Source organism: Bombyx mandarina, chromosome 17 (assembly GCF_030267445.1).
Source record: "Bombyx mandarina strain Sakado chromosome 17, ASM3026744v2".
Classification (NCBI taxonomy): Eukaryota; Metazoa; Arthropoda; class Insecta; order Lepidoptera; family Bombycidae; genus Bombyx; species Bombyx mandarina.
The window spans coordinates 5362257-5375162 of NC_143223.1; the positions used below are offsets into that span (position 1 = coordinate 5362257).

A 12906-nucleotide genomic window follows, 5' to 3' on the forward strand; every position below is an offset into this window, starting at 1 on the left:
AATTTCAATATTGACATAATATATGTAACGAAAAACATTTAGTATTCAAAATCTTTCTTAAAACTGAGTTTGAATACTAAAGGTTTTTCGTTACATTTATATAATGGTCCTTTTAATTAAAAGGTTGTTGGTAACTATGTGTGTGCGGACAGTACAATACTATAATAATATCCGGTTTGACTTATAAAAGATAAAAAAAAAAGGGATTTTGTGACCTGGTAACTAAGACCTTTGAGTCATGTCTTATTTTAATTTATATTCGTATTTTTATGAAAAATGATAATATAGAGTGAAATGAAATGAAATGAAGATGATTAATTTGAGACATTAATCAACTGGTATGAAATTAAATGAAATGAGATGATATGGGATGAATTATAATCTCAGTAAAATGGTGGTTATTTACTAAGATTTTTTCAGTGGACTTTTTGGAGGAACAGGAGAAGTTACGTCCAGCGGCTTTGTTTCATTTTCCTACATTTGTGCACTTTCACAGATATTAAACAGTTAATAAACCACCGTTATTACACATTTAAACCTGAAGAAGCACTAAATAGACAAAATAAAACAAATCACACAACTTCACTCCTCGCGTTCCCGCCAAAAAGTCAAAAGTCTAATGCTCACCAGACTGACTACTCTTGGCAAAACGTTTAATCGATATATTATCGATAATATTTAATCGATACAGTTAATCGATACATAAAGTACGCTACTCACGGACTCTCCGATACCGTTAGGTTGTCAGCGCTGTCGACGGGCTGCACCGGCGGACTCTCGTCGTCGCTGCTCGACTCCGCGGAGTCTTCTATATCGGAATCGTATATCGCTGGTTTCCTTTTCTGATACAATAAAAAACAATAATTCAAACTTAGTTTCTCAAATAGAATTTGTAATTTACCTTTAAATTAGTAAATCAAATGAAAATTCACAAAAATAAACTATTCATGATAATATATTTTATTCACAATAACTAATTAATAAGATTAATTCGGGAATACAATTCATTATGTGAATGCGTTCCGGTCTGAAGGGTGGGGCGGTCGTACACTATAGAACAGATACTTAAAGCTCAAGTCTAAAGGTGGGTGGCGGAATAGACATTGTCGATGTCCATGGGCTCTGGTAACTTAACACCGGGTGGACCGTGAGGTCGTTGACCCGCCCACGCATCGATCAATATTTGTGAATACTTACGAATAAGTACCGCTGTTTTGTTTCATTCTTTCGGATTCCAGTTTAACCGTGATAGTAGTTCTAATCGACCTCACATGTCAAGGTGGATAATGACATTCGCGTTCATGTACGTCTGTGCTCTTTTTTCCCCTACCTAAGCTGATGGTCTAGAGAGACCATGTCAGCGTCACCGGGCTAGTAGATGAGTTCACGGGGCCCAAACCTGACGATGTTGCTAACACGAACCCTTACAAGAGCAGTGTTTTGCAGATTCTACCACCGGATTGGAAACGCGACCCACTGAGAAGATCCGGCGCGAAACGCAGTGGGCTGTGTCTGAGGGTTAATTTACTCGCTCAGCCATTCGTCGCAAGCGACGGGTTGGACGAGAACGATGACCGGTGCTTGGGGTACCTAAAAGCAGCGTTAGTGGATCGGGAGGATCCGAGATGACGTGTTTTGGGTTACGTCGGCTGTTTACCATTTGGTCCGCAGGATCGGCAATTTAGTTACCGGTGGCCACGATGAAAGGGTTCTCGTGTCGTGCCGCTTTATCGAAAGGGCGTCTGTGTTCGATGACCGAGCTAAATTAATAAAAAAAAACGTTGCTCTTACTCTGAGTTGTTTTTCAGAAAATGCTCCACAAGTCGGTGTGGCGCAAGTGTCGCTTTCGACGACATTCTCGCTGTGCTCGAGGAGTTGCTCCTCCAATGTCATATCTGAATGAAAACGTCGTTGTATATCAATAACAAATATTTAACAAACATAATACGCATTTTGAGACGCCAGCTGGAAAGGCAGTGGAATTCGAATCGACTCGAACTATTATTTGGATTTTATTTAAATCATCGCCCTAAATGTTATCGGAAAAAATCTAAAGACTTTTTTTTTCGTATGGACAGTCGAGCATACGGCCCTCCTGATGGTGAGTGATTGCCGTCGCTCATGGAGGTTAGTAATGCTAGGGGCAGAGCCAAGTTGCCTACCATAAGACATAAGAGCGTAGGTGCTAGCTAACCTGTCTTAAGGTATTAGCATACCTTGCCAATTTCTACTATGAAACAGCGATGCATTCTACTTTATGACGACCGTTATATAATGCTTTTGCAATAATCGGCACTTTTGTACAGAGGCAGTTTTATCTATGGTGCAGGGTGTGGGCGTAGCCAATGAACCTGTTACATTTGTACCTATTCCATTTTGATCGCGCGCTTCCTAGAGGGCGCTAGGATGATGATTGCAAACGGACGCTATATGGGCTAGAGACAACGTTGTTTGTGTGCCGCCAAATTTAAAATTATCAACCCACCATATTATCAACCCATTTTACACCGTGTATTTTAAGTAAATAATGAAAATTAAAACATTTCTTTCGAGTGCTGCGACAAAAAAAAGTTTGAGAGCCACTGCATTTATTATTCACTCCACTCATTAAGGAGCATTTTTTAAACAATTAGCCGTCAACCAGTTTAATTAGTGATAAGGTAGATCCTAAAATTGGTATTTACTTCAATTGTATATTTATGTTTCATAGGTATTTTAAGTATGTTTTATATGTAAATTTTTTATTCTTATTTATTTATGTGCAAAGAAGCAAAACTATTATTACGTTACATTGTGTATTTGTATGCATTTATAAGGTATTATTTTAGGTTTATGTATATATGTGTATGTATTGGTACTGGATTCACAGGATTGGTACACCGCGCGTAATTCATTTCCAAATGATTCTTGTCTATCTGATGGTTGTCAGGAAGAGATCGCTCTTAGCCATAAGACCGCCAATTGTACTTTTTTGTATTTGTAGGGACCACAAATGTCCCCATAGCAACTAATAATTATATGTATGTGTTAGCGGTAATTATATTGTAATGGTGCTACGTCAGTCTCGGGATTGTCGGGCTGTAGATAGCACGTAAGGTTGTAAACCCAATATGTATACATACGTTAGTCACTTAACTGAACACGTGTCTTATTTAATCTTTGCCCGATATAGAGATTCAATATATTTAATGTATCGCATTGTTTATTTATTTTTTTGGTGTACAGTAAAGAATACTCTCTTTCTCTCTCTCTCTCTCTCTCTCTCCCTCTCCCTCTCTCTCTCTCTCTCTCTCTTTCTATTTGTATGAAACTTGTAATTATATTTACTCTTCTCCTTCAGCTTCATGAGGTTGATCTGCGTGAGTAGCGCGATGTGGGCGCCGCCGTCGTAGCGCAGGTCGGCGTCCAGCCACACGCCGCGCGCGTCCCAGCGCGCCGCCACGCCGCCCAGCGCCGGGCACGCGCCCGCCAGCGACAGTGACGTCACCGTCAGCGGGGACATGAACGACGGCAGCTACACGCATGCGGGCAACGTTGCACATATATGGGATCATCAGAGTAAAAGTGGCTTAATCCACAATTTTCTCAAAATTGGTGCTTCTAAATTGCAATTTATTTAAAACAAAATAAATTTTGACGCAAAACCGGACTATCCTAGTTTCAGCGATAGATAGCAGATGGCTTTGTAAACATTCTTTTGCTCGTATTGTTTTTGCCTACGAAGCAGTGTAAAAGTAAATTCAAACCTCGATATCTCCATACTATGGTAAGCTTAGGCCACATTTGCGCTGACAGCCTCATATACACATATTATAATAATAATAATAATAATAAAGCCTTTTTATTTCCAGTAAATTTACATAGCTTAAAATCTATCTATGTGTTAGTTTTTTATTTTTTTATTATTTTATTTTAATATTATATATTTTTTTATATAGTTTTTATCACTTACTTAATATAATTAGTATGTTTACTTAATATTATATAGTTATGTTTACTTAATATTATGTAGTTATTTAATCTACTGGAACCCCAGATTGGGTGAAGGCCTCCTCCAGTGATGCCCATTAATGCTTAGTTTATATTTATCTAGGGTATTTCTTTCCTCTATTGGTGACTTCTCTGGAGGGTTTTGGTCGTATTCTTCCACGGTGACCAACCGGGTTGGAAGATTTTTTTATATACATATTTTTTTGTATGTTATTTTGTTCAATTGTGGCATATTTGTGGTAGGAGGGGCTTAGTTGCTATACATTCTTGCTGTTACTTTCTTGGTTGTTGTTAGTTTTGATTGTATTTTTGTTAACTAAGAAGTTGAGCATGCTAGGTTTTATGACTCCTTCTGTGATACTATTTGACCTAGTGACTGTCTTGCCAATCTGCTTTGTCTTGTTTTTTTTACTAGCCTGAGTATACTTGTCTATATTGATTTGTGGGGTATTGTCTGGAGATGACCGGTATTTTCTTTTACTTTGGTATTTTGATACAATTAGTTTATCATATTTGAGTATAGTTGTATTTCCCTTTTCTCTCTCTATTTTCAGTTGTTCCTGTAGTGCCTTTCTTTTTTCAAGTACATATTTGGGAAAGTCTTCTTTCATATAGTACTGTGTATCTTTCAGCGCTCTTTTTTGTTTAAATATTTCGATTTTTATTCCTAGTGTAGTGAAAGTTACAACAGTTGGACGTGGTCTCTCTTGTTTCTTTCCCAGTCTTTTTATCTCTTGAATGTCGCTGTAGGTTAGTTTGATAGAGAAATATTGCTCAATCCATTTAATTATATTTTCTTCGAAACTCTTGTATGATGTTTCGTTTTCCTCGATACCGAAAAATACTAAGTTTCTTACTCTTGTTTGTTTTTCCAGATAATGAATTCTTTTTTCTTGATTTTCCACTTTTTCTTTTATTTCTCCAAGTTTTCCTTCCCAGACCAAAAATTTCTCCTCGAATATACTAGTAATATTTTGTGTAACTTTTTCCGTAACATTTTTTCCAGTTTCTCTAATTTCAATTCTTTGTTCTTCCAGTTCTTTTTTTATTGAAATTAGCGTGTTTAAAACTTCTTCCATCGTTACGGTTTGTTATGATGCAAGTGATGTCCTCTAGCGGTGCGTGTTTGTTTTAGTTAGCTCTTGACCTGACGTCGATGAGTGTGACGTAGTAATTAGCTTCTGTTGTAATAGATGGCGCGTGGGATGTTACACTGATTGGAGCTATGATGATTTCCAAAACAACAATCTTATCGATTATCTTATGATAGTTTGCACTTGTTTTGTTCTTCACTTTGATTTGATAATTTCACTATTACTTACACAAGTGTGTTCTGGCTTGAGGTGTTGTGTCTCAAAAGACGCATAAATGCTCTCAGAAGACCTTGGAGATCAAAACTTTGTAGATGGTTTGCACAATGTATGATTCAAGTTTTTATGAGTTTGATATTTGTGTTTCCACTGTATTTTATCTTCACCCTTAGCTCCCTTAGCACTAAGACTCTATTCACACTTATATAATGTATCTCAAGTCACTTTTTAGATAAAATTTTTGTTAATTTTTATCGGAGTCGATGTTGAGCGTGCCACGATCTATCTACCCTACACATACACCCATACACATATTATGTCATACAAAACCATCGCGATACCAGTCCGGTATCAGACACAAAATTTATCATCAAAAAACAAAATATACTATATATAATTCTTCTTTACGTGTGTATGTCACTGAGCTAAGCGACTGAACCGATTTAAATGAATTTTTTTGTATGAGTTTGGTGGGTGGCACCCTGGATGGTTTAGATTTACAAATCAGCCCGGCAGATGGCGCTGCAGTTGGTATTTAGGCTATTTATCTATACTGCAACTAAACGGCTGGATCGACTTGTTTTAATTTTTTTGTATGCATTCACAGGACAACGTCTGTCGGGTCCGCTAGTATATATAATATATATACTAGCGGATTAAATATAATATAACTAATATAATATAAATATAATATAACTAAACCAAAGAATCCGACCTTCGGTACTGACCTTGAGAGTGTTGAGCTTTCTCTGTATCCTGTTCTGCACGCGCGCTATGATGACGGGGTCCCGCATCACGTCGTACGCGACGCGAGCCAGCGCCGTGTTGACCCAGGTCAGTTCCGCGGGCAGGGTGCGGCACTCGCAGTCCGGTGACGGACTTTTTGGCTATCGAAAAAAAATAAAAAAAATAGGCGTTTTTTTTAGCCTACCTACTTTGAGTAACCCCAAGGAGTATAATATAATTATAATTTTTCAGTAAATGACCACCATTTTACTGAGATTATATTTCATACCATCTCATCTCATTTCATTTCATGCCAGTTGATTTAATTTCACTTCATAATATCATTTTTCGTAAAAATAAGAATATAAATTAAAATAAGACATGACTTAAAGGTCTTAGTTACCAGGTCATAAAATCCCTTAAAAAAATCAAGGGTTTATACCTTCACCTGACGTGGAGGCGAGCTTAAGATCAGTGTACTTAGTGCGAGTTTTTTAACGTACTCGATAGCGTAAAAGTTAACTCAAATTTGTATGGAGTTGCGAGCGTTTGCTTACGTTTGCCGCTAGGGGCGCTGTTCTGAGCGCACAGTCCTAGGATGACTTTGGTAACATCCGCCCTAGCTAGAGCAGGGCTTAGCGGAATCTACCACTGAATAGGAATCGCGACCCGTTGAGAAGATACAGCGAGAAACTCAGTTTGTGTGTGTCGATTGTAATAGTATTATATATGACATTAATTATGACATTTATGTTGTCAACTTTAGTGCGTTTGAATGTGAAAATAAAAAAATCAAAATCAAAACTAGATTTACTCTACTAGAAAGCTAAATTCTACGGTTAATGCTAATCCTAATATTTCTAAAAACAAATCTTCAATGACTAAATATAAACATTCAATTAAATTTACTTTCTATGGCTCGACTAAGGAATATCTATGTGTTTCGTATTAATTAACGATTTATCTGTTACAATAGAATACTATAACGTCATCTATATATGTATAGCGTAGATACGTTTAGTTACAAGTAAGTAAACAAACATCGCATTTGTTAATCTTCTTGTTCCGATTTCGTTGGTGAGTTGACGGTTCGATCGTACACATGACTCCGACGTCTGCTGTTTGTTTCGAGGCTACATCGTGACTCTGCGGTATGCATTAAATAATGCACTTTAATGTTTCGAAGATAAAACCGAAAATCGAACAAACAGAAAATTCAAACTAGGCATTTGGCAAGGGATGTGATAAAGACTACAGTTTTTTTTGTAAAAAAAAAATATTTTGCTTTAATCAATATTATTACTAAAATTGTTATTTTTAAATATGATTTATGATTTTTTGGATTAATCAATAAAAAAATAATATAAATCAATTTATATACTGATCGTTTGTCAGCTAATTCATGCCTTGTATGAGCATAATATCGAAACCACACACAAAATATATTCCTTTGAATATTGTATAAACTATACATATCTCACTCATTGCCCATCATGCGTTCAGTTAAAATATATAATTATTTTAAATTAACCATATACTGGAATTTATCTTCATTTTCTAATAATTTTCCTTATAGAGCCTAACAGAAGATTCAAAGCCAAATCAAAATACAGCATGTGTGATATCATCAACCATTAGCATAAAAATCAGAATGAATCGACCCACGATAGTTAATTTATTTGATATTTATTTTTTCAATAACAAAATCTTCCCTTCAACTGAACATTAATATTTACTGTTTAATAAAATTGATGAGTCATTTTTTATTGCTTAGATGGGTGGATGAGTTCACTGCCCACCTGGTGTTAAGTGGTTACCGGAGCCCATAGACATCTACAACGTAAATGTGTAGAAATAGGCGGAACCTACCACCACTCTGCCTTTGTCTATCGCGAATAAAGTAAATTATCATTATGTCTTGTTTAGAATCTAACCTGTATAATCTTGATCAGATACGGCCAGAAGTTTTTCTCGTAGGCTTCCGAATCTGACGGTAGCGTTTGTCCCAGCGATGAAATCGTAACGCCCTCGGAGCCGGTGTCCGACTTGTTCTGAAATGAATATAGTTAATCTCAAAATTATGTGCTTACATATCGACGGGTGAAAGACTATTTCGTCTCAGTGACATATTTTCAACTTTACAATAGAGCTATTTAAAGTTAAAAATTACTCTTGTGAGTCCGCACGGGTAGGTACCCTGCTTATTTCCTTCGTGAAGCAGTAATGCGTTTCGGTTTGAAGGGTGGGGTAACCGTTGTAACTAAACTGAGACCTTAGAACATATATCTCAAGGTGGGTGGTGCATTTACGTTGCAGATGTCTGTGGGTTCCAGTAACCGAGGGCAGCCGTTCGCCTACCGCCAGCTAAGCAAGGTGTGCAATATATATCATCAGTATTTTATTGAAGAACCCAACCAACTGTTACTAAATAGGCAAGGCGGTGGCACCTACCCGTCCGGACTCACAAGAGGTCCTGCCACCAATGAGTGGTTACCGTCGCCCATGGACTTCAGCAATGCCAGGGGCCGCTGCCTACCGCTACAACCAAATAGCCTTTCAACCCTCAAAATCTAAATCATAAAATACACAAAGAAAAAGAATTAATTGAATGCGCCTTTAGTGTTACCGATGTTTTGGCGAATGCGACCGTGTCCTTCTCGGAGAACTTGTAGACGGCGAGCTCGATGCCGTCTTTGTTCTCATTCGTGTCGTTCGATTTGTCGTCGGGACCGGACGAGTCCGAGGAAGCCGTGTTCGCTTCGGCTATTGCCGTACTCAATCTACGGAACCTGAGAAAAATATGTTAGAGAGCCCTGAAGTTGACCTTGGGACGAGAGGTTTTTTTTGTGCTACGATGTATCAAACATGTTAATGCGAGCACCCAAATTGAAACATGAGTTCAAAGTCTCAGTTTTATAGTACAATAGCCGCGTCACCTTTCAAACCGAAACGCATTACTGCTTCACGTTAGAAACAAGCAGGGCGATGGCACCTACCCGTGTGGGCTTACAATACGCTGTACCACCAGTAAATGTGAAATTTATATGTAATTTTTGCGGGTTTTTATTATAATTTTTATGCATTATTATGCAATATTCCTTCACCGTGTAGCTAAATCATTTGTGAACATTTATTGAGTACGTATTTCATTAGAAACATTAGTGCCTGCCCGCGGGATTCGAACACCGGTACAGTCCCATCGCTTGATACGAATTTTTACTGGTGGTAGGACCTTTTGTGAGTCCGCGCTGGTAGGTACCACCACCCTGCCTATTTCTGCCGTGAAGCAGTAATGCGTTTCGGTTTGAATGGTGGGGCAGCTGTTGTAACTACATTGAAATCTTAGAACTTATCTCAAGGTGGGTGGCGCATTTACGTTGTAGATATCTATGGGCTCCACTTAACCACTTAACACCAGGTGGGCTGTGAGCTCGTCCACACATCTAAGCAATAAAAAAAAAAAAAAAAAAACACCAGGTGGGCTGTGAGCTCGTCCACCCATGTAAGCAATATAAAAAAGCACGATATTCCGATACACGATAACAATAGTGTGCTCAGGATTATCACATATTCATACTTCCTCCTGCATACATTTTTTTTGCATTATCTCAAATAAGGTGGAACCATTTTTTCTCCTACCTATTGGCTGGTAGCCTAAGAAGCTATTCTAGCTACGCCCGGTCGGGTAGATGAGCTCACGGACTCAACCTGAGAGAATCTGCTAACACTAGCTCTAGCAAGAGCAGTGCTTCAGAGAATCTACCACTGGATCGGAATCGCGACACACTGAGAAGATTCGGCGAGAAACTCAGTGGACTGTGTCTATGGGTTAGTTCGATCGTCAAACTCTGCGTGGTAATCGACGATTTTCGACGAGGGCTGTGATCGATGCTTGAAGGACCGACGAGGGCTGTGATCGATGCTTGAAGGACCGACAAGACATGTTTCGGGCGGCTTTGTTTGCCCCGTCGCGGTCGGATAAGGTGGAATCATATTATTATTGTCTATACTAATATTATAAATACTAATACTAATACTAATAATATTATAAAGAGGAAAGATTTGTTTGTTTGTTTGTTTCGAATAGGCTCCGAAACTACTGGACCGATTTGAAAAATTCTTTTTCCATTACAAGCCGACATTGTCCCTGATGAACATAGGCTACTTTTTTTTATTTATTTTTTAATTTTATTTTTTTGGTTTCATGTGTGTTTTAATGTTTCCGAAGCGAAGCGAGGGCGGGTCGCTAGTTTCCCAATAAAGTAGTTCTTGAAAATAGCCTTTGGAATCGGTTTCATTTTAAATAGATGTAAGTGCCACAAGACGTCATGCGGTTTAATATGTAGAAACCAAATATGTAGTATTTATGTTTTATTCTGATTCAGAAAGGAAAACTTTCTATATTTGTACGAAATTCAAAACGAACGTACGATATATTGGCTTTTTACAACAACCAATAATAAACGATTATACTAAATAATGTATCAATTAGTATGTGATAGCAATTAACATACCACTGAATTATTATCGATTATTATTCACTTAACAACAATTATTATTCACTCATATAATACAGAAGGTGTACATTACAAGCAGAAGATAATTACTCAATATTCCATAATAACGTTCTAGCATTTCAAGTTTCAAGCAGGAATTATGATGGTCGGAATGCGTGCGTATGCATTTAGTAGAATTATTTGTTTCGATTATGATTTCGACTAGATTTGGTGATAATGTGTTTGGTGTGTTATTTAAGTATAGTTCAAACATTTTGAGGCAACTATTTCCTTCTTCTTTTTCTTCTTGTCCCTATCCCACTAGTAGGGTCGTCGCAACATGTCAAACTTTGTCATTTAGACCTTTCATACGTCATTTCTGTATTCCACACCTTTCTCACGTACCTATATCCTCTTTCACAAAGGCTTTATAATACACCCCCTTCTCAGATTACAGTTTTGTTTTGATGCGACTATGATAACGGCGTTAAAATCTCGCAGACAGCTATAAATCTATATATTGAAATGTAAAGCAAAAATTTTGTACACCTTTTTACGAAAATTCCGCAGACGGAGGAGTATGAAATTTCCCACACTTATAGAGAATATAGAGAAGAAGTGCAGTGTGCTAATTTTATTTTTAAATTTAGCATTAATAATACATTACATCAATAAAAAAACATAACACACACTACAATGTATTTGACACACACACACACACACATACATATAGGTACTCTTTGAGTCTTTTCAAACTTTTGTTATTGCCTAAAGGGTCAAATTGAGAATAAGTTAATATTGTTTATCTTTAATATTATTTGTCTATAGCGTAGTTTTGGCGAAATCTGTCATTATAGAAGTACAAATATCTTTGACAATACAACCATGATAGTCGAATTTCAACTACTGCGGGATCACTAGTTTTCCTAAAGAAATACGCGCTTGACTCATAATCAAAACTATTGTAGCGGTAGCTATCTTACAACACAAGATACTTGACAGATGCCTGAATTTAGGCTTACGAGATTTTCAAGTTAAGCTTGCATATCTGATCTACATACAGGCTCTGAATAACTACATTCGGACCGTCGGTCTACCGAACATATCAACAATTATAATTTGACCCGCTCGGTGGAAGATCATTCCTTTGTCGTTAATCCCCAAACTGCTTATATTGTGTGACCCGTGTTTTATATTGTCATAATATTATTATTATCTCCGACTTTTCAAATACTGCACAGTTTTCGTGGTCTCACGGAAGACTGTCATCTACGTCTTGTGAACACAGAAGAGAATGCTATACTTAGGACATGTTTACGAACGACTTGCACGGTGAAGGAATAATATGGTGTAACTAAATTTAGTTCGCGAAAAACAGAGTAGGTATAATTCTGCTTATTTTTGGTGCGAAGCAATCAATGTTTTAATGGTGGGGCAGCCATTACACAATCTCATTCTTAGACTTCGTATCTCAAAATGATCTCTTTTTTTATTGCCGTACAGGCAGATGAGCATACGGCCTACCTGGTGGTGAGTGGTTACCCATGCACGTCAGCAATGACAGGGGCAGAGCCAAGCCGCTGCCTACCGTTATTTCTCTTAAATTAGAGGGTAGTTTTTTTTTTTAATTCCCTGATTCAATAGGATCATAAATCGTACCACTCGTGTTTGTCGCGTCCGGTTCGAGCGAATAGATACAAATGCGAATGCTTGTCTTTAGAATGTTTCACGTGGACGCTCCATTCTCCTTCTGTCGTGCCGTCTGCGCCAGTTTCCATTTCCTAAACAACAAATTATTCTAATGAAACACGTACTCAACAAATTTTCACGATTGACTTCAACGGTGAAGGAATAACATCGTGTAACAAAAATCAAACCCACAAAATTATAATTTGCGTAATTACTGGTGGTAGGGCCTCTTGTGAGTCCGCGCGGGTGGGTACCACCACCCTGCCTATTTCTGCCGTGAAGCATTAATGCGTTTCGGTTTGAAGGGTGGGGCAGCCGTTGTAACTATACTTGAGACCTTAGAACTTGTACCTCAAGGTGGGTGGCGCATTTACGTTTTGGATGTCTATGGGCTCCAGTAACCACTTAACACCAGGTGGGCTGTGAGCTCGTCCAGCAATAAAAAAAAAACCCAAGCAATACTCACAGCTTCTTCCAAAAACTCCTTGATCTTCGACAGTTCATTCTCGTCGATGTCCTCGTCCAAATCATCCTTGGTGCTGGTCGCCGATTTGCTGACTTCCATTTCGATATCATTGAGCGTGACGTCATCGCTTTGCCCTTGACTTTGCGTTTGGGAATCCACCGTTTCCGTGGGCGTTTCCGCTTTCTTATCTGTAATTAAAAACGATGTTCGACTATCTTTTGTTTTGTTT

The 12906-nt window shown here is 37.9% G+C and overlaps 1 protein-coding gene and 1 long non-coding RNA gene across 2 annotated transcripts in view; both read right to left on the reverse strand.

Annotated features, from left to right (window-relative positions):
* The window catches only part of LOC149501113 (uncharacterized), a 271222-nt gene that overhangs the window by 87058 nt on the left and 171258 nt on the right, over window positions 1-12906 (reverse strand). The window lies entirely within an intron of this gene.
* The window catches only part of LOC114253177 (testis-expressed protein 2), a 32431-nt gene that overhangs the window by 5262 nt on the left and 14263 nt on the right, over window positions 1-12906 (reverse strand). Inside the window, exons 10-17 of the mRNA XM_089734395.1 lie at window positions 12678-12865; window positions 12182-12303; window positions 8653-8815; window positions 7961-8077; window positions 6029-6187; window positions 3328-3514; window positions 1792-1895; window positions 721-842 (exon numbers count right to left, since the gene is read on the reverse strand). Of these exons, the coding sequence (XP_089590521.1) occupies window positions 721-842; window positions 1792-1895; window positions 3328-3514; window positions 6029-6187; window positions 7961-8077; window positions 8653-8815; window positions 12182-12303; window positions 12678-12865 (1162 nt within the window). The remainder of the gene's footprint in view (window positions 1-720; window positions 843-1791; window positions 1896-3327; window positions 3515-6028; window positions 6188-7960; window positions 8078-8652; window positions 8816-12181; window positions 12304-12677; window positions 12866-12906) is intronic.